Raw genomic sequence first — 22,458 nt, 5'->3', positions numbered from 1 at the left:
ATCACCAGCAACAGGACAAGTCACTTTGTGTGTCCACCGGCATGATGTGCTGAGAACCGCCCATTTCTGTGGAAATCCTTCCCTAAACAGGCAGACTCTGAATCTAATCATGAGGAGACATTGCACAAAGCCATGGGAGGGACAGTCCACAAAATCAACAGCCTGCAATCCTCAAAAAAGGTCGGTGTCATGAAGCACGAAGAGAAAGTACTCCAGACAAGGAGTGAAGGGACGGGCCGCTGAACGCACTCCTAACCCAGGACTTCTTCCTGCCACAAGGACGTCATATGGACGGCTGGGAAATGTGGACAGCACACTGAAGGATGTTGTTTTCTCATTGTGACTATGTAGGAGAACGTCCCTGTTCTGAGGAAATAAACATGAAAACACTTAGGAGCAGGTAAAGGGGCAAGGTACCTGCAACTCCACCCCAAACAAGAGCCAGCGAGCGCAAAGACAGAAGGCAAGGTAAACCAATGCAGTATAATCACAGGTGTGGAACACCTGGAGACTCAGAGTGACTGGCTTATGAGAATTTTTTGTCTCTCATTTTTTCTGCAAATAGGAAATTGTGTAAAAGTTAAAAGGGACATAATTCAGTGGGTCCATTTTGCTTCCTCAGTATCTGAGCATCTCTAGGAGGGGTCTTTACAGAACATGCTGTGTCTGAGTTCTCTCTGGCTCTCTTCCTCCCTCCTTTCCATTGCTGGTTCTCCCCCTACCTCTGGAAGCCTCCAGATCCTCTTTTATTCACAGAAACTTCTGCTCTTCTAGCTCCCATATCTCTACCCCCTTGAATCCTCACACCAACAAGCTGCTCGGAACACAAGCTTCCGTGCCACAGAACCCTCTCCTGAGAAGCACGTGGGTGCTGGAGAGGAAAAACAAAACAGTTATTATTATAGTTATTACTATAATTAAAATTCTCTAAATGTTTTCCTGTTACATATCAAAGGTTTAAAGAAAGTTAGAAAGTAAGTGCTCAAAATACTTTTCAATATTGAAAATACATAAAAAATAAAGTCGCCACAGAAAGGGAGGATTCTCACGCCAACAGCAGCCCACCAGAAATACCGCCAGCCCGCCAGGCCACAAGCACACACTCTCTGGTTTCAGAGACGGAACCTGGGCAAGGAAAACCAGGGAGAAGGTGCCAGGGCAGAGAAGGCTGGACTTGACCAGGGCCCGGGAGCAGCCCCAAAGACGGCAGGTGTGAGAGGTCATCCCACCACTGGGCCAGAGTGGGCCGAAGGCGGCGGCAGGTCTGGAAGAAGGGGTCTCATCAGGTCCATCCCCGCAGTGTGCAGCACCTACTGTGGTCTGGCACAGGAAGGCCATTTGGGAGACCTGCTATTTCCAGCTGGGTCTCAGGCTACATGGTCTGGGGCTTTCTGGGTTTGCCTCTGAAAGCCCACAGATGTTCTTCACTGAGGTCCTCAAAGGATCATGGGATCCTAAAGCTCCATTTCTCCAGCTAATCACCAGGAGTCACTTTTCACACAGTCCCTGTTCCTGCAGCATGAAGGTTAGGGACAAGAGGCACAGCTGTCACTGGAGTCGTAGATCCTTATGCACCAGCAACCATGAACAACAGGTCCCAGAGAGGCTGGGTGGAAAACAGGGTCAGAGGGAAAACTACTTTCTAAAACACACTTTCTACCAAAAGGGCAAAGGATGAGTGGGGCTGCCTCCTCCCTCCCCACCCTGCAAAGGGAGACCCCCTCACTCTGCCAGGATAAGCCACTCCATCTCCACAGGCCAAGGAGGGAGCTGGTGGCTCGCAGCCACTGGAGACCCTGATGTGGCCCAGTGTGTATGCACCTGAGGCTGCACTCCATCAACCAACCAGAACGTCCAGGAGGCTTGGCCTGAGCAACAAGCCCGGCCCAGAGGGAGCCACCCCCTGCTGGCTGCAGGTAACCTGGCCCCAGAAGACCTCAGCAAAATGTGTCCTGCCACCAATGAGTTTGAAAAAACCTGAATGTTATCTATCTTTGGAAGGACAGTGAGTCATCTTGAAAGAAACTTGGAGCAACGTTTATCTTCCCAGTGTTGAGCAGCAGACCTTCTGTCACCTGATAGCTCTCACCTGCTGAGACCTGACACTGAGCACGGTTCAGGAAATGCCGAGATGAGTGGCCACCGAGCTGCTCAGGAAGGAACAGAGAAGATTATCCAAAAACAGTAGTGCAGGTAGAGGCACAGCCAGGGTGCAAGACAGGGAGTGAGCGCCCTCAGGGACCACAGAAGGCAGGCTGCGGGACGCTCACAGGCCTCGGGCACGCTTACGACTAGAGCTCCTGTTTCAGGTAATCAAAGTAGTAGCACCAAAGGGAGCCCTGGTCACACCTGGGATCTTCATGTCCAGGGGTTCTAAACATGAGACTCACCCGAATCTCTCCTGCCGTGACCTCCAAAGGCCACCTGAGCCATGGGTACCCACCTTGTGGACAACAGAGGCCTCGTAGCGCCAGGCAGGACCAGCTTCCCAGGGCCAGCTTCCCAGGGCCACCAGGCCACCCTTTCACCTGGATTCTGCCCCTGGGCTGGAACCAGGAGCAGTCAACAGCTCCCACAGCTGTCAATCTACATGGCTTGGCCTGCCCGAAACCCTTTCCCAACTCATGTTCCTCTTGTGGGCACTTCATGCCTGGTCTTTAAGTTAGAGACCAAAAACCTGAGAAAATGAAAACTGCAGAACGTTTTTCCTGATGATTTTGTTTTCCAAAAATTGAGAACAGGAAAACGAGAAGAGCGGAGAGAAAGAGAATGAAGGAAGCAGAACGGAAGCCGGGTGCCCAGGCGCCTCAGACCTCTGCAGCTGTACCTGCAGTGCTCCCCGCCTCCTCTAGCGCCCACTAGAGGAGACCCACTAGGTCTCCGTGCTCCCACCCCACCCCACACACACTTCACAGGGAGACTAGATCTGCACCCACAGTGCACACCAAATCTGTCAGACAAAGGGTTAGACAGAAGTCACAGAATGCTTCTGTGAACACCCAGAGAGGGAGAGGGACAGAGACGTGAAAACACAGAGGCACCAACCAGGCCAGCGGGCATAAGGACTTGGGCTTTGGGACTACGCAGGGCTGGTGGAGCAGGGCTTGCCCTGGGGCTCTGAGACAGGACTCTGTCTCTCTAGGCCCCAATTTCTTAATCTGCATGATGTCAATGACAGCATCAGCCTCCCAGGGACATTATGAGAATTAAATGAGACCGAGACACTGACATTCCCGGTGCTCCATAAATGTAGGATCCGCTCAGTAACCTGAAGAGCACAGGGTTTGGTTTGGGGTCAGCCAGGCCATATACCTATCCTGGCTTGGTCACCTGCCTTCGTGTGACCAAACCTCTCTGACCCTCGGCTTATCTGTAAATCAAAGGCAATATCGCCATGCTGGAGCACTGCAGTCACAGAAGCAGAGACAAGGACTGAGAGCCCCTCTCACGGCACTGTTGTAAACAACCCCTCAGGTGTGGAAGAATGTGAGACGGGCAGCTCAGCTGGACAGGTGTGCGGGCAGAGCAGGGCAGGGGCTGTGCAGCCTGGACAGGAGCCATGTCCAAGGGAAGGCTGGCAGCCACCTGAAGGGCGCTGAGCAGCACACTGTCTGTCCCGGCCCCCATGCCCAATGCAGGGGAGCCAGGGACAGCAGCATCCTGTGCTCTGTCAGGAAGTGATATCCCAGGACACTGAGAAGGACCACAGGCCGCCTGGGACAGAGTCTTAGAGAACTCTCAAGCTGCCTCAAAACTCTTCCCTGAACAGCAGCCACTTCCCCATGTGCCTCCCCTGATTCAATTCTTCAGAGAATAAAATTCTGAGGCAAAGACGTGCTTAGCTCCAATATTACAGAAATGGACACCAAAGTTTAAAACAACTCACAAGAGCCAGGCACAGGGCACGCACCTGTAATCACAGGAGAGTTGGGGCAGGAGAATCACAAGTTTGAGACCAGCCTGGGCAACTTACCCAGACCCTTTCTCAAAATAAAACAAAAAGGGCTGGGGATGTTTGCCTAGTGTGTACAAGGCCCAGGACTCAATCCCCCACACCACAAAATTAAAGTGGGTCCCAAGAACCGTCCCATGGTGAGGGTGAAATGCAGGTCAGCTCTCCCGGGGTGCAGGGCAAGTGCCATTTCCCAGAGCATATATTTCTGGAGGCAGGGGAGCCCCACTCACTCAGCCTAGCAAGAGGCAAGGCAAAGAGATGAGCCAGGGCAGCTGGGGTGAATGCAAGAGTCAGCACTGCAGACGGAACACCAGGTGGACACCCAGGACTCCAGCAGGACCTAGCAGGCCTCAGTCAGCGAGGCTGGAGGCTCCAGGCAGGACAGGCAGGCTGAGCACACTCCCCACCGCAGGGCTCAAAGGCCTGGAACTGGGCAAAGAGGGCATAAGGAGGTGGAGGGTCGCTGCCCAACTCTGGGCTGGCACTGGCCAGGCCTGCATATGGGCAGAGGCAGCTCACCTGCCTTTACCCCTTTCACCTGCTTTACTCCTGGCCTGGTCACTCTGCTTGAACATCACCTTGGAGGCTTTCCTGAGCTCCTCCCCATCCCAGGCAGCAATGAATACGTGGTGTGTCCTACTCCACCCCTGTGCACACCTCCAGTACACCTGAGGAGCTCGATTGGTCAGTGAGTTTCACCACAGGGCAGGCGAGCGGAGCCATCACCAAAGTCAAGGTGTAGGACACTTCCCCCACTCTGTAATCCTTCTCCCTGACAGCTCCTGCCAAGCACAGGTTCTTTTCTGTCCCTATTGTTCCAAGTTTTCTAGAAGTTCTTATAATACAATTATACATTACACAGTATTCTTTAACTACCATAAAATGCACACAAAACTGACCATCTCAGCCATGTGTCCAGCTCGATGGCATGCAGCCATCAGCACCAGCCACCTCCACAAAAGTTCCACCTTCCCCAGTGGAAACTCGCTACCCATGAAACCCCAACTCTTCGCTGCCCTCCTCCTAGATCCTGGCAATCACCATCCTGTTTGCTATCTCCGTGAATGTGACTACTCTAGAATTATACGGCATTTGTCTTCTTGTGACATTTCATTTAGCATAATGTCCTCAAGGTTCATGCCTATTCTAGCATGTATCAAATCTTCCTCATTTTTACAGCTAAATAATATACTATTGTATGTATATGCATGTTTTGATTATCTATCACCTGTCAATGGACAAAGGAGCTGTTTCCACCTTTCAGCTACAGGGAGTCATGCTACTATGGAAATGTGTGCACAAGTATCTCTTAGAGACCCTACTTTCATTTATTTTGGATATATATAAAGAAGTGAAATTGCTGGTGATTTCATATGGCAATTCTTCATAAGGTAATTCTACTTTTAGAATTTGGGGGGCCCATCATACTGTTTTTCCATACTGTTTACATCAATTGCAGGGTCTTACATTCTCATAACAACGCACAAGAGATCCAACTGCTCCACACCCCAACAGTATGTAGTCTATCCTCCCTGGATTCTTTCATTTAACATGCTGTTAAAATTAGTCCATTAGTAGTTTGTTCTTTTCACTGCTGAGTAGCATTCCATTGTGAAGACATACCGCAATTTGTTGAGCCAGTCACAAAGTTGATAAGCATTTGAGTTGGTTCCACTTTAGGGCTACTACAAATAAAGCTGCTATGACTGGTGCACACATGTCTTCATAGGGACACAGGCTTTATTTCTCTTGGGTAAGTACCTAGGAGCATGATGACAGATGAGTTATTTAAGTGTATGCTTAACACAGCCAGAAACCACCAAACTATTCTGCAAAGTGACCTGCTGTTTTACATCTCCACCAATGGTGTATCAGAGTTCTAGATGCCACATTCTCAACAAGGGGGGCTGTAAATTATTTTAATTTCAGCCATTCTAGTTGGCATGCAATGGTTTCTCACTGTGGTTTCGACTGGCATGTCCCTATTGACATGCCAAACATCGTCTCATGTGCTTCTCAGCCATCTGTATATGTTCGGTAAAGAGCAGTGGGCCTTCTGTATCATGGGTTTCACCTCCATGGATTCAACCAACCATGGATCAAAAGTATCTGGAAGAAATGTGTCTGTACTGAACACATACAGAAAGAGAATATTCACAGGTTATATGCAAACACTGCACCATTTTTACAAGGGATTTCAGCATCTGCAGATTTTGGTATCCGTGGGAAGTCCAGGAATCAATCCCCTGTGGACAGCAAGGTACCACTGCCTCTTGACAAACTTCTGCTCATTTTTGAGCTGGTCTGTATGCCCTGTGGGCAGTGCGCTCCTGGAGAACAGGCCTTCCCGCCCACCATGCTCAGCTCCTGGCAGCAGCCTTCCCATGGAGGGCCACAGGAGCCGGGCCATGAGGCCACACAAAGGCTCAGGCCTCAGCTGCCAGTCGGCCTAGATTAGGCAGGTGTGTGACTCAATCAGCAAGCACAATGGCCAAACTGCAGGGGCACTGGACAGCAACCCAACCCAGGCTTCTTTTATCTCTGGCTGCTCAGGTCTCCCCCGCTCACCAGATCTAAGGAGCTGACACCTGACTCACCTGCAGCCTGGGCAAGCCCCAGATTCTGGACGAGGCAAGGTTCTAACAGAAGATCTAGAAGCAGCCTCTTAAAGGAGTCACAGGCCCAACACAGGCCTTACACTAGGTCCAGTACTGAGTGGCTACTCAGCAACCTATGACTGAGTCCCCCAGCCCAGAGCAGTTCAGTGATTCTACAGCTGGCCCAGTGCAAGCTTCTGCTTCCTTCACTAAAAAAAAAAAAAAAAAAAAGATAATAAACTTCTACAGATATGGTGCTTCCAGAGCCCCTCTCACCCTACAACGGCAGGGCTGCACAAGGCCGGCCACTGCATCTCACGTCAGATCACTCTCAGCATGCTTCAAATTTTCAAAGATAATATTGAAAACTACAAGATGTTCAGGGGAAGAAGGTGAGGCTTGATAAAGGCTGAGGGAGAAAGGAAGGAACAGATGGATGTTGAAAAAGAGAAAAATCAGACAGAGGCCAGATGTGTGCCCAGTGCTTCACTATGGGACCTTTAGAGACATACTGCCCAGTGGCCTGCAGTGACCCTTTTTACAAGAGGCCATGGTGGCTCCAGAGACTGGGCAAGGTCCCAGGACTACCTCCCAGTTCTTCTCTTGCTCCCTGCATTACCTGGTTCCTTACAGGGCTCACTGTAAGGAACTGAATGCTTCCACCCAAGGAACCCTCGAGACTGCACAAAACATCCACCCCAGGAGCTTCATAAGGGGAGAGAGCCCTCCGTTCCCAAGAAAGGGCTCCCCTAGGACCTGGCAAGCCCTACACTAGTGCTCTGGCCCAACTCCAAAGTAAAATGGGAAGCAGAGTACAAAGGCCCCCTCCCCACATCACAGAAAGGAACTAAAATCATGGACCAGGGCAGCAGGTGCAAAGTCTGCAAAGACTTCCCCATCCCTGGGCCTGCTGTGTCCCTCATCCCTCCTTCCCCCAAAACACAGACAGGCGGCTTGCTGGACCCTACGGTAAAATCCAATTGGTCAAAACTTCCATGGGCTTTTTTTTCTCTGAATTATATCTGCAAATCTGTCTTCCCTCTGTGCCTCCCAGCCACCACCTTGTTGTGAACATCTTGGGGTGAGCTTCAACACCTGGACTGTGCCATGACACAACCTAATGAAAGACTCCTGCCTAGATTTTTGTCCTTCCTATCATTTATAACTCCAAAAATTACTTTAAAGCTATAGTAATCAAAATGGTGTGGCACTGATAAAGGATAAACAGATGAGACCAGAAAGCTCAGAAATGGACCCACATGACTATCAACAGAAGAGCCAAAGTAATTCAATGCATTTGCCGCTCCAGCAAACAGAGATCCACCTGGACACCAGAACCAGAACCCTGCTTCACACCATGCACAAACTAATTTGAGATGGATGACAGAGCCAGACCTAAGGGCAAGAAGCATAAAGCTTTAAAGTAGAGAAACAAACAAACCCAGAAGTATATCTTTATGACCTTAAAGTAGGAAACGGGGAGACTGACTGGCTCTGGCACGCTCTCCCAAAGGAGCTGGCTTCCCACTGGTATGACTGGGTGAAGTCCCCAGGGGAATGAGCGAGGACGAGACACCCCAGCACTGGGTAGCAAACATCTGAGGGAAGCTGGAACCAGTCTGGTGGTGGGAAGCCACAGCCCTGCGGGGAGGAGGAATGGGGTGGCCTCTGAAGCCCTATGGCAGCACCACCTATGGCAGTACAGCAGAACCTCTGACACTAGGGGAGCTGGCAGGGCCCAAGGAGCCCTGGGAAGAGCAGGCACAACGCCTTTCAGAGATGCCAGGCTGCACTGTCTCCCGTGCTCCATGGCTCAGGGTCCCCTCGCCTCCTTCCTGTCCACTTTCCTGCCACCATCTCATCCACAGCCTGCAGCTGGGCCGCACACCAGGTCCCTACCCTGCCCACCTGCCTCAGCCCAGACTGCTGGGATCAAAGGTGCCAGATTCCAGAGTCCCATGCTTTGCGATGTCACCTGCCCATGATTTGAAAGAATCCAGATTCCAAATCTGTGTGTGCCAGGGACATCTGCACTCCCGTGTTCACTGCAGGCTGCCACAACAGACATGATGCAGGCAACTAAGTGTTCACTGACATGTGAGGGTCAAGAAAATGGGGCATACAAGTACCCTGGAGTATAACTGGGCCTTACAAATGACAGTTTGCCTCTTGTGGAAATGTGCAGAGCTGGAGAACATCCTGACAGGTGAAATAAGCCAAGCACACAACAGCACACACACAGGGCTCACACGGGGGATCTGGAACAGTGCACTCAGGCACAGAATAGAACACTGGTTCTACCAGAGCCTCAGTGAGACCAGGGTGGACTGCACAGCAGGGTAAACACAGCAGGTAACAATGCACTGCACATTTCCAAAGCATGAGAGCAAGTCTCCAGGGCTCTCACCAAATGTTCAGGGGGTGATGGGTATGTTAATTACCTTGGTTTAATTATTCCATATCATATTCATAAATCATAATACTACTTTGTACACCATAACTATAGATAACTATGATTTTTCAATTTATAATCTTTAAAACTTTTAAAAAGGAACAAAGAAAATTCTGTTACCCAAATTTATGCCCATTTTATTATTAATGTCAAGCATTATCTTCTTATAAGCAAACGTGACTTTATCTACACATTTTATGTTCAAAAAAAAAAAGCAACTTCAGATCTGTAACAGGTGTTTAATAAAATAGTTGATTTGCTTTGCTCTCAAATTATTTTTTCTCTTTCCGAAGAAATGTATCATAATCAAACTCCATCCAAAAGTCCCAGTCACAAATGCTTCTAAAAGTCAGGGCATGACAAAGTGCTGAGCTGCACAATAGAGAGAGTGTGTCTGGGTCAGAGTGGACAGCTGGCATCTCAAGTGCCACCAGCATCCACAGTGCAGGAGGAGGAACAGGTCTCCTACTGCAGATGAGGCGCTGGGGTCCTCAGGGCTGGGTGCAGCCCAGGGGCGTTGTTCTTCCCACCCTCTGCCCCATTCCAGCCCTTAGAGTTGAGACCTGACCCTGGGAAATTTCAGACAAGGAAAGCTTCGCAAGGTAAACCACTGAGAAGAGGGAAACTGAACTCTAGCTCAACACTTCTACATAATTAAATCTGCCCAGCTTGGTGCAGAGGTCTTCAGAGGCAACAAGCATGAAACTATCTATAAAAGGAAATGCAATTAAAGAGAGTCTTTCTAATACATCTAATTCTGACTGCCCTTGCCCTAGGCAGCCGCTTAATTCTACTTAAGGATAACCATCTTTGAAAAGTCCTTATGTAAATTATAAGGTTTGGGAAGGAAGGAGCAGGAACCTTTCCTCCAGAAGAATCAGAAGCCACTGACAAGGGAGCAGGGCAGTGGCAGCTCATTTACCAGCCAAGTTGCACCTTTCAGGCATGTGCCACTCCATCTCGGTGCCATCTATTGTACTGCTGCTTTAAAATTAACCTAACCACCAAAACAGGAAACTTTAGTTTCTAGAGATAAGCTGTCCTGAGTTAACTGTAGCACTTTTTCAAAACTTGCTCTTTTCTCATTCATTTCAGCCAGAAATGGAAGGAAACAACCTAAGTCCAGGGTTCTTTCTAAGGGCTGCTGGGTGAATTCCCCCAGAAGCCAGGTGAGCAGGTCATTCTGGGTCCAAGCAGCAGGGACTGACAGGGAGAAGGAAGGCAGTGAACTGAGAAGTCACTAGGTGAAGTCCCGCCACTCTGGCTCTGGGCCCCTTCCTCACTCCACTACCTGGTACAGCTGGGGCCACAGAGGATGGGGCAGGACAAAGGTCCCCACCGCTCCTCACCTGCCTGCCAAGCTGCCAGTTGGAACTAAAGCAGCCGAAAGGCGCGCCCATCTCCACCCGGGAGCACGGGGACCCTCACTCCACAGGCTTCCACAGATGAACTTGAGCGCTCTAGGGAGCAAGCTGCAGAGGGGCGGTGGTGGAGAGTGGGTCTAGTGACATGACATTTGCATTTCAAAGGTCACCTGGGCTCCAGCAAGGAAACCTGACCGGGCCCACACTGGACACCTACCGTGGGGGCGCACTATTCTGGGGTGGGAGGTACAAGCCAGGCAGGAGTCTGGGCTTCACCCTTACACCCCACCTCTGCCACGGTTAACCTGAGGATTCTGACCTCTCTGAACTTCTCCCCGCAGTGAATGACCTCCAGTTAAGGGCGGCCGGCAGGGCTGCGCGGCCAAACGCATGAAGCCGGGGGCGAGGGCGCCAGCCGCAGGCAAAGGGACGGCGCCAGCGTCAAGAGGGCCGACCGGCTTCTGGCCGGCAAGCCGGGGGAGGCTGCCTGGAGGAGGTGACATGGCTGGGCAGCGGGCAGGGGTAAAGGACAGTTTTGCGAAGCGTGTGGCAGGGCGACCCGTGGCAACGCTACCCCCTGGCGCTGTGGCTCCCTCTACGGGACACAAGGAAACTTTCCTTCGAAGCCCTGAACCTTCAAATATCCCGGCCAAGCGCCTGGATGTGATAATCAGGGAAACTATGTCACAGAGCAGGAACCCGGGGCCAGACAGGAGGCGGGCTTAGCCAAAGCCCACCCGCCAAAGAGCTGGCGGCACCGGGATTCGAACCTCCCGCCCGCGGGGACGCCCGCGCTCCGTCGCGGGAGCTCACCCCGGCGCCTCCCGTTGTCCTGGAAACGGCGCCTGTGCGCGCGCGCACTGCGCTCCCCTCCTGGGCTCCAGTTTTATTTTTTAACTTTTTTTTTTCGGCGGCGGAACACTGCCAACGACCGAACGTGTGGCCGAAGGACGTCGCTACGTCCGCTCTCCGGCTCCTGCCGCGGATCCCTCCGCCGCCCCGAGGCCTGCGCGCGGCACCCGACTCCACGCTCCGAACGGCTTCCCGCGCGCCGCGCCGCGCCCCACCCCCACCCCGTCCTCACCCCAACCCCCAGCTCGGCTCACCTGCCGCCTGCGTCTCCATGGCAACGCCCCCACCGCGGAGGAAAAAAAAGCCTCGGCTCTTCCGGGACCCCTCCTGTAACGACCGAGAAGGCGGGGCGCCCCGCTGGCGCTTCGCTTTTTATTTTTATTTTTTTAAGAAAAGAGCAGGCGAGGTTATGGCGAATCTGCGGCATCCAACATGGCGGATGGAGTCTTCGCCCTCCTCCCCACGGGGCTCGGACGCCTGCGTAGCGACGTCCTCCACGGGGGCCCTCCCCCAGCGGCGCTGCCCGGCCAGTGCGCATGCTCGCGCCCAGTGGACGCGCTCTGCCTCCATTCCAGAGGGTCCGCCACTCCGCGTTTTAAGCCACGCCCAGGAAGCGGTTCTGCGGGTGCCCGGAGTACGGATCTCGGATCCGGAGGCTTCCCGGTCCTGCCCTGCACCTGCCCGCCCACCTCCCACCGGCACGTGGGCTGCGGAGTTGGACCCGGAGGCGGAGTTCGGACTTGGTCTCCCGGCGCCGTTTTACCAGCTCCTACCACCTGTACTACTGCTGCTTTAGCAGGAACTTTTCTTGGTCTCAGTTATTGATTTGCACTCGGGTGGATACAGCCTGCACCACCCTCGGGTTGCAATGTTTCCCCGAGAGCGAAACGCCGGTCGCTCTGGGTGCCCAGCTTGGTTTGGTCGGTAGGTAGGGTGGACAGCCTGCGCTCCACGTGCAGAAGCGACCCCTCCGGCCGGATCCGTCTCGCAGCCCTCGCCTGGGTGTGACCTCCCCTCTCACCTTGCTGGGCTCCCCTATCTGAAATCTGATGACCTTGTTTTTGTTTTTGATGTTCAGGTGGTTAGCTCTAAGGCTCCCTTTAGTTCTAGCTCAGATAACTTCTCAGGTGGCCCTCTTAAGCTTCCCAAGTCACTTTGTAGTTCCCATGTAGTAACTATTCCTACAGATAACAGAGCTAGACGATTATTGAATGCATTTCCGTACAGAACAACTGACTTTTTGTTGATGGCAGTTATTGCTGTAAATACAACTTAGGTTACTTCTTTTTTAAGTATTCAACTTAAAATGGTATACATAACGCAGAGAAGTGGTGAAAATCATAAATGGAAAAGCAGAATTCAAGTGGCTGAAGCTTGGGAAACGTGTTTATGTTAGAGTACCGTGGACTTGCCTCTCCATGCCCAGTGTTTTTCCACTTGACAATATCACCTCCCAGGAGCACCAACTACGAAGGACCTCCAAAAGAGGTGTTCCACAGAGCTACTGCCACCCCCACACACACCCCATCGTGGATGCAAGATGGATGGTTAGGTGGGGCCCACCAGAAACTTATTTGGAAATGAACTGCTCAAAAACCTACAGTGATGAGTTTTTCTTTTAGAACTATAAATATTTACAATAATCACTGTGGCGGGGAATCGATTTCTGTCAGGAAATTAGAGTTGTTCTGGGTTGCTGACAATATTGGTTTTGTGCTGGGTTGCCTTTCTTACAGCAGTATCTAAATGTTATTTATTGATTAGCAGATGGATTGTTGCTCCTGGATGTTGTGACCAAAATGAATTTTGGAAATGAAGCAATTTAAGAGTTACCTCAGAACCCAATTATTTCAGAATATTAAAGTCAAAAGATGAAATTGTCAAATGTGGGTGATGGTCCTAGGTTAATTATTTGGATAGCTTTGATTTTTCTTCATTATTCCTGTGGCCTCTCCTTCCTGCTCTCCATTCACCTTCCACAGAAAAGTTACTGAGCATCTGTTGTGGGAAACTGTTGGAGGTGGGCATATGGAAGGGGCTAAGGGAAGACCCCCTTCTTTGGGAAACTCAGACCTGTTAAGTGGAAAGGTGAGCCCACAGCTGGCTCTTCCATTGCCTGTGTGACCTGCACATTTTCAATCAGCAAACATCTTTATTCTTTGCATTTGCCAGTAATATTTCAAAATGCTTTCAATTAATGAAAAAGCATTAGTGGAATTAAGTGTAAATCACTTGAAATTATGTAATTAATGGCCTCCTGCTGCAACAATGGGTCCTAAAGGAGATGAGCTTCCCAGCAAGCCTGCTGGAAGCAGCCAGGCTCAGAAGGCTAGCTCAGAAGTGAATTCACACCAATGAACTTACGGACATAACATAGCAATTATGTAAGAAATGCAATTTACATAATTAAATATATTTGTATCAGTAATTTTACAGTTATAATAATAGCTATGTGATAGATGCCCTTTACATGAAAATATAATAAAATTTATGTACACGATTTCATAGGTTATAGAAAGCAGATTTTGATAAGACTACTCATAGATCACATTAAAACAGAGTCTTGGGCACCCAGCAATGTTAAAAGCAGAGGTGGGAGTAAACAGTTTTAAGTGTCAAAAATCTAAATGTTGTAGACAACTCATGTAAAATTTGTACAGAAGTGACTGAGGGTTTAGCTTAGTGACAGCACTTGCCTAGCATGCACAAGGCTCTATGATAAATGCCTAGCAACACAAAAGAAAAAAATGTAATTGTATAAAAGGGTATGGTACTATTAGAGCTGTACAAACAATCACTATCAGTATAATTATGGTCCTAAAGGAGATGATAACTAAGATTGGCTCTACCTTTTTAAGGAATCATCAAATGCTGTCTCATCGCCAGTCTCCTTGTGGCACCCACCCAGATGTACACTAGCACCCAGATAATGATATCAGTAGTATTTCTCATTAGCAGTAGCCTGGCCTTTTCAAAGAAACTGGTTTCTTTGTTGGCAAAATGGGACAATTTAGAATGGCCTGAAATATCTTAATATTGCTAGTAAACAGATGCTCCAAAAAATGCTAGCCTATTGCTGAAAAATAGAGGAGCCAGCTAAAGTAGAAGGAGGTTGTAACAGGCCAGATTGTGACAATTTGCATATCATAAAAAGCAGCTGCTGAGCTATAGTTGTTGGTCTACAAGTACAAGTAGACTCTGAAAAGCCCTGAATCCTTAATGATTAAAAAAAGTTTAGTATTAGTGTTGGAGGACATAGTTCCAGCACTGAGCTGCCCCCACTCCCCACCCTAATGCTCAACATGCACGAGGCCCTGGGTTCAAACCCCAGCACAGAAGGAAAAAAAAGTTATGTATTCAAAACTGTGCATAGAACTGTAATTACAAAACTAGTATAGAAAGTGGATAGTTTGGTAAATACATAAGTTTGATATATATGGATTTATTTCTTGCAGTTCTGTGTGTCTGTCTACAAAATGGTAAATCTGCAGTAGTTGAGTAAATAAGTTTGCCATAGTAGTCAAAGATTTCCAAAAACAGTAGGAACCATGCCAAAGCCAGGAAGGCAAGCCAAGACCAGTAGTCTCATAAATAACCAGGTAGGAAAAGTCCCATAATTTGTACTGCAAGTTAATGGATTAAGAAAATAGCTGTTAAATTAAACTACATGACCCTGCAAATTATACTTAAATGCTAATGCCACCTAATGAAGTTTGTTGTTATAAATTGAGGCAGAACATACATACCCCAAATTTAGTGTACATGGGTGTGAAGGTTGCAAGAATTTACTTGCAAGTCCTGTTGACATAGCAGTGGAACCTGGTCTGAGGGAGACCCAAGTAGGAAGTACCTGCTGCCATTTCATTCACCTTGAAGGATTCTACATTCCATCTGCGAATCTGTCAGTCAGGAGCCCAGAGACTATGAATTTAATGCACTTGGGAAGGAGATAATTTTTCTCTTCAGGGTCTGATAAATGTAATCCTGGGAAAATACAAAAATGTTTTACAGAGATAAAAAATTATCAGTAGTGATGCTTCATACAGATAGGCTTGGGTATCATGCAGTAAAAAAACTATTTTTAAGGTACTTGAAGCATTTAAAAGCATTTAGAAGTTACATCAGACTCAGCTGTATCAAAACAGGACAATTTGTAAATGTTTTAAGAAAATTTGATTTATAAGGTTTTAAGTTTTGACTCGTCAGTTGTGTTTAAGTAGTTTAGGGGAAAATGATAGATTATAAACATCACAAATTTCTTTTAGCAGGTAACTGGGCCATGAAAAAAGGAGGAGGGTGTCTCTGGATCCCAGCAACAGAAGAAAAGAACAGAACTCCCAGATTTCGGGCTCATGGGGAACCAATACACAGTTGATGAAGGAAGAGGAAGATGGATCTACTCCACGGGTGAACCAGGAAGGTGAGAAAAGGAACAACACACAATTAAACATTAATTTGTAGCTGTCATGTAAACAGCACAGATGGCAGAACAGAGAAGAAACAGACTTGGGAAAAGCATGGGTGTCTGTCTGGTGTTCATGATCATTGGGCTGGTCATATGGTCTAGCCCTACGAGATGTGGGGTGTGTTCCAAGACACCACATCAAGTGAGAAAAGCAGAGTACAGAACAGCATGTGAAGCATGCTACTGTTTGAGAACAGTTTTATAGGAACTATGTAAACATGATTGTAGGTGCGTAAAGAATCCATGGAAAGATGGAGAGCCTCTTGTGGGAACAGACAGCCTTTGAACAACATCTGGGCCTGGAGATCTGCTCACAGGGAGACCTTCTTTTCACTGATCATCCTGACGAAATACTTGAAGGCTATCCTAAATACTGCACGAGACAAGAAGAGAGGAAAAGGCTTGGGAAACCCGGTCTCTGGGTTCTGGCCTGAATCAGGTGTTCAGTAGCTACCTGACTTAGGACAAGTCACCTGTTTGGGCTGTGCTTTCCTCTAGGCAAGGATATTGACCCCCACATCAGAGCACTGTGGGAGGGAAGTGAGACAGCAGTCCAGAAAATGCAACTCATACTGTGGGTTGGTGGTGGATCAAGTAGCTTCTGTGCATTTGGGATCCTAAGCAGTTCACACCACACAACAGAAATGGTAAGAGAGAACATGCCAGACAGTGTTCCGATGTGGGCTGCCACCATCCAGCCATGTAACTTCAAAAAGCAGCCTTAAAGTGTCTGGATCTTATGATAGTTCTGGTGAGGATTCAGGGGAAAAGGTATACTCATACATTGTTCTTGGGACTGCAAATTAGTGCAACCATTCTGGAAAACAGTATGGAGATCACTCAGGACATATGAAACCATCATGTGACCCAGCTAACCCACTCCTTAGAATTTATCCAAAAATTAAAATCAGTATATTATAGTAATACAGTCACTTCAATGTTTATAATAGCATAATTCACAATAGCCAAGTTATGGAACCAGCCTAGTGCCCATCAGTAAATGAATGGATAAAGAAGATATGATGTATATACACATGGAGTTTTACTCAGCCATAAAAAAGAATGAAATCATGGTATTTGCCTATAAATGGATGAAACTGGAGAACATCATGCTAAGTAAAATAAGCCAGACTCCAAGTTGAGGGTCAAATATTTTCTCTCATGTGAAAGCTAGAGAGAAGAAAGGGATAAAAAGAATCCTGTGAAAATAGAAGGGAGATCAGTAGAGCTGAAATGGGGGGACCCCTGGGGAGTGAGGAAGAGAGGGAAAGGGGAAGAACGGGAACAAATTTGGCCATATTATACTAGGTGCATGTATGAATGTAACACTGTGCATTCCAATTTTTTATATACTTATAATGCATCAATTAAAATAGAAAAATGGAAGACGTATAGTGTAGAGGAAGAGGAGGGAAAGGGGAAAACTATGTTATATGCATTTATAAATATGTCAAAATGAATCTCTCTACTATGTATAACTAAAATGCACGAAAATAAAAAAATTAAGCATCTGGATTTCAGTGTCATCTGTAAAATCGCAGTTGTGGGGGAATATGGAATATACCAGGTCGTTTCTAAGGTTCATGTCTACTATAAAGCAAAGACAAAACATGATTACAGCACTGATTAGAAGCTGCTCCAGCTCAAACAGAGGCATACCAAAGCCTGTGGGTGAGTTCACACAAAACCAGCATTTCCCACTACAAGTGTGTGAGGAGCCCTTGGACAGGTGCTGACCCTTTATTCTGGGTCTTATTTCCTGGTAAAAGAGGGGCAGGATTGCAGAACAGAGTGTTTCTTTGAGGTGTTCTTGCCTAAATCTAATAGGAGCCATGTATGTGTTCATTGTTTCAACTGTTCTTGTAAAGACCCTCAGAAGGAATGGGTCTGTTGGCAGTCTGTGTGGTGCTGGCCCCCGGAAATCACATCCTAGCCTAGTTCCCTGTGACACTAACTTTGAAATGGGCCATGTAACTTGCTTTGACCAACAGAACATTAACAAGCATCAAGAAGCTGGATAAGCTCTTGCAACCTGGGTCTGATCCTCTTGAAACTCTGCCCTGGAAGCCCACCTCCATGCTGTAAGGAAGCTTAAGCCAAACTCTTATATGACACGAAGCCACAGGAGGGAGAACACAGAGGACAATAGACCTCCTTGGTGTTCTAAGTCCTAGCTCCTCCCCAGCCAGTGTAGCCACGTGGATGAACCTGGCTGCTTTGCATAGCACAGAAGGACACTCAGCTGAACAGATAAGCTTGTTGATTTAAGCCATTAGTGTGGGGGTGGTTTGTTGAGCAGCAATAAATGTCATGTGAAAGCTAGAAATTTACTTTCAATGAGGCTTTTGAGAGCCCACAATATCCATTGAGGAGATGAAGCAGCCTTAAGCTTGCTTCTCCAGAAGCAAATGGGGAATAAGATGGACAGCCTTTTGGATGGACTTCAAGCTGTCCTTCAATTAAGAAACTTTATTGAAGAATGTATGAGAAATTGGGCTGCGATGTCAAGGGTGTTTAAAATCTGGGTCAGAGAGTAGAGGCCAGGAGATGCCTCTGAAATAACTTAGCAGCAGAAGCAGTCAAAACACCAGGAAGGTCAGACGGCCAGAAGAAGCCACTCAGGGAGCACTAAGTTGGCAAAGAGAAGGTCTTTTTCCAGAAGAATCTCAAAGTCAAGTATTCTGTTAAGTTCATCTGCACAACTGTCAGATCACATTTACTGTTTGGGGCCCCAAAATATGACCACCATGGGTAGCTGCTGTGGGAGCAAACCTCCTCCCTCCTGCCAAAGTGGGTGGAAATGAAATGGAGTAAAATAATAATGATGGCCAGGGCCCAGGTTCCTGGAGTTTTCCAGGCCCTTCCATGTCACCTAGCCTTCGCACCGTCCTGCCAGCCTTTCTGCTGACCCCTCCACCACACACTAGTCAGGGGTCGACTCGTAGAGAAAGGCCTCTTCTAGCCATGTGCCTGTGAAAGGTACAAGAAGCTCGGCAGGGCTAGCAGGGGAGCAGTCCTGTGAGTGTTTGGACAAGCGTGGTGGGAGAGCAGGAGAAAAGAAGGCTAACTATGGAAAGGCGACACCCTGACCCAGCTGCCTGGCCCACATCTCTACTGTGAGATGCCACATTCCACTCACTCACCCTGCTGGCACTTGTTCAACCCCCCGGCATGCCCTGTGCCCATGGATTCATTCCGCAGCATGTCTGGTCAGCACCCCATGAGCCTCTCAGCCCCACAGGAAATGGTTGGCTGCTTTTCTTCTAACAATGAACTCAAGTCCAAGTGCCCATCACTGTGCCCAACAGCCTTGGGTCCAGCCTCCCTAACTGATGCTGGAGGGAGAAGATGGAATTCTCAGACCTACTATTCCAGCCCAGGAGTCACAGCATGGTAGAGGAGGAGACCACAGGATTGAGGAAATGCACGTTCTATTCCACAGGGATGTTCTTAGTACACGTGGCATTCTGCATCTTAAACCAGACTCCCTGCACTTCACCTGATGGCTTGGCATTTCTAGAGGGGCCAGACAGTTTTGCAACTCTGAGTCCTTTGCATGTATCAAGAACATTTCTACCTGTTAGATTCCTTTGCATTTTTCAAAACATGGACCACATGTCTCCTCTGTGAAGCCCTTACCTCCCAGGCAGGTTAGTGACTCCCACAGCCCTTTCTGTGATTCTTACATACTATACCATACTTGTTCACACGTCTTCCCTGTTGAACAGGCCAGTAGTGGGTACTAACTCACTTCTTTATGCCCTCTCCCCCAGATGACCTGAACCCACATGGTTGAATAAATTGATAGAGAACAGGCAATTTAGTGTAAGGAGATGAAACAACTGTTAGCATGTTAGCTGGAAAACATTTGGGAGGAATTCATAATGAACAGAGGGTTGGCTCACTCATTCATCCTTTAAGCACTTATGGAGTGTCCACCAAGTGCCAAAACTGCTTTTTAAAGTCACAACATGGCCACAGGATCTGTCCTCCCAGAATTCATGGCTCAAAAGAAAAAAGGATGCCTAAGAAGATGAGTGTAACAACCCGCCCTGGACAGGAAAGAAAAGCAAGGGGGATACAGCCCAGTTTGAAGAGTCAAGGAGGATGGCAAGAAGAGAAACTGGAGGAGCCTGGGAACCCAGCAAAGAGGGGTGGCCATGGCAAGGTTCAGAGGCAAGAACCAGCATGCCAGCCACAGGGCCATGCGGTCCTGGGGGGAGGAAAGAATATAAGGAAACAGGGTCACCCTGTTGCACTCAAAGATGACTCTCCTTACCCAAAACCATTCAGTTGTCTGTATTAGGTTGTCCCTCACAGCCCCGATCCAAGACGAGTGATGACTTTTGTACAAGCTCTCACCTGGCCAGCCACCCTGTGACCCACAACCTATTCTGTGGAGACAGATGCTGGGATCATGAGATTGAGCACAGCTGGCCCAAAAGACAAACAGGAAAAGAGGCATGAGTTTAGGACACAGACATGTACAAAGGAAAGGCCATGTGAGGACACAGAAAGAAGGTGACCTACTACAAGCCAAAGAGAGAGGACTCCGAGTGAAACCAACCCTGCTGACATCTTGATCTTGTACTTCCATCATCCAGAACTTTGAGGCAATAAATGTCTTGGTTAAGCCACCCATTCTGTGATATTAATTATGTCAGCCCTGGCAGACTAACACTCAGCCTTGAGAAACAGACAGATATGAACACTGCTGGCCAGAGCCTCAAGTGAGTGACTCTGAATGAGCTAACTGGTCGACCTGCAGGCTGCACTGCATTCTGAATCCCCCCCCCCAGCACCCTGTACCCTCCTTTTCTCACTCGGCTGCACAGCTCAGCTCCTTAACAGTCAGACCCCAGCAGGAAACAGATGGCACCTCAAACTGCACAGTATAAGAGAGCTTAATAAAGGGACTGTCATCAAATGTGTAAGTAGGGTGTTAAGGAAGTTAAAAAGAGACAATGCATCACACAGTGCCCTCCCCCACCCCAGGCATGAAAGGACAGGGAATTGCATGCTGGGACCCAGAACCAGTGAAGGGCCTGCAGGGAGAAGGCCACCTTCAGCAAGATGTGCCACCAATCCTCTGTGGCTTAACAGAGGAGGAGACTGGGGAGTGAGTGCCCAGACCTTAGTCTCTTGTCCCACCCTCCTGGCATCCTGCCAGAGTCTCCCCTTGGCAAAATGAACCCAGGCTGAAGACCACTGGGAGGGCCCTGGTCCATGAAGATGGCCTCTGGGAACAGCCATCTCCCTCACCTCAGGCACAAGGAATAGTTCAGTAAATGCATATTTCAGCCTATAATAGAGGTGCACAACCCAAGTCCCTGCAGTACCTGGCTCACATGAAAATGCTGTCACTGCTGAGAGAAAACAGGTAACCTGAGAGAGAAGCTGCCATGGAAATCTCAATAGTTGCCAGTTGTTTAAAAACAGACCCTCACATAAAAGAGGTGACCAATTCGCCTTTCATCCCGCCACATTAAGCTGTCCAAGTAGATCAAAACCTATGGGGCTGCTTAAACACATTTACAGTCTGACTTTGCTTTTGTTCTCAGGATCTGGAAGTAGCCTTTGTGGGCACCGCTTGTTGCAGAATCTTCTGCTGGTTTCCATAAATAGGCTCAGGCCACTACCTGTAAAAGAGCTCAGAGAGAAGACAAGTGAAGAAAACTCTGTGTGTTCACTGCCTTTGGCTGCCATATCCTTGTCCTCTCCATAGTGGGTGATGGTAACTGCCCTGAAAATTCTTGGGTCAGCATCTTGGGAGGCAAGGAGACATAGCCCCAAACCCAATCAAGGGATAGCAGAAGGAAGGGCAATGAAACAAGGGCAACCCAAGGTGACAGTTGTGAGTAGATATAGCAGATGCTGGATAATCAGAAAGAATGTCCCTGCAATATGGTTGAGATATGGCAAAGGGCATCCTGAGTCTTGGGCCCTGACCTTGGGTGGAGTTTGCAGGACTATGGGGACAGGGGCTCAGGGTACAGCTTTCCTAAACCACTAAATATGGAAATGGTTTGCTATTGTAATACCTACCCACCATAACCCTACCTGAGTACAGGTTGAACAGCAGTCCTGTGCAGGATAACCAGCTGACCCGGACTAGTCTGGGGCTTTCTGATTTGCACACTGGAAGTCCCATGTTCAGGAACCTACTTGGTCCCATCTCAAGTATTACTGCACTAGCCATGGTACCTCAGTCAGATCTTGTGGCACAGGTCAGAAACCTTCACAGGGAAGAGGCAGAGTGAGAACCATCCTGACTCTGGGGGAATTTGCCCCACACTTTCCAGAAAAGAGCCTCCCCCCTTACTGATTGACACCTATGAGGCCCTCAGCATCCCGGTTGGCCTCTGGCCATGGTACTCTCCATCTTAGACTCAGTTCCCATTGCATCTCTGCGTGTCCCTTAAAGGACTGCCACACTCCCTGACTTGAGGAAGCAGCCACCTATGTGTCCCTAAGCCTGCTCCCTTTGCCTCCTAGCCCTCTACTGTGGCCACTGAGGATGGAACCCAGGGCCTCACACTTTCTAGGCAAGTGCTCTACCACTGAGTCCCATCCCCAGCCCTGAGATAGGCTGACCCCAAATTTACCATCCTCTGACCCTCCCAAAATGCTGGGATGACAGGCATTGCCACCATACCCAGCTGGCAGGCATAATTTTTTCCTCACTCTCCAGGTATCTGGTTGGAGGTCAGGTACTCAGAGAAGGTTCCCGACCTGAACAGGAGGGTTGAAGTTTGCATCGTTCCTGCACATTT

The 22,458-nt window shown here is 48.6% G+C and overlaps 1 protein-coding gene across 4 annotated transcripts in view; it reads right to left on the bottom strand.

The window, feature by feature from the left end:
- The window catches only part of Zfat (zinc finger and AT-hook domain containing), a 206,253-nt gene extending 192,679 nt beyond the window's left edge, over positions 1 to 13,574 (bottom strand). For 2 of the 4 annotated variants that reach the window (XM_026407368.2, XM_077800861.1), the window contains exon 1: positions 11,475 to 13,574. In XM_026407368.2, the coding sequence (XP_026263153.2) occupies positions 11,475 to 11,493 (19 nt within the window). In that variant the 5' untranslated portion in view covers positions 11,494 to 13,574. Of the gene's footprint in view, positions 1 to 5,578; positions 5,717 to 11,181; positions 11,221 to 11,474 lie in introns of those variants that run through there. The other 2 variants (XM_026407367.2, XM_026407375.2) reach the window with 2 other exon arrangements.
- Positions 13,575 to 22,458: the final 8,884 nt, after the last annotated feature.

The sequence above is a fragment of the Urocitellus parryii genome, chromosome 7 (genome assembly GCF_045843805.1).
Source record: "Urocitellus parryii isolate mUroPar1 chromosome 7, mUroPar1.hap1, whole genome shotgun sequence".
Classification (NCBI taxonomy): domain Eukaryota; kingdom Metazoa; phylum Chordata; class Mammalia; order Rodentia; family Sciuridae; genus Urocitellus; species Urocitellus parryii.
Note: the sequence above shows the minus strand (reverse complement) of the source record. Positions and strands in the feature narration are given on the sequence as shown.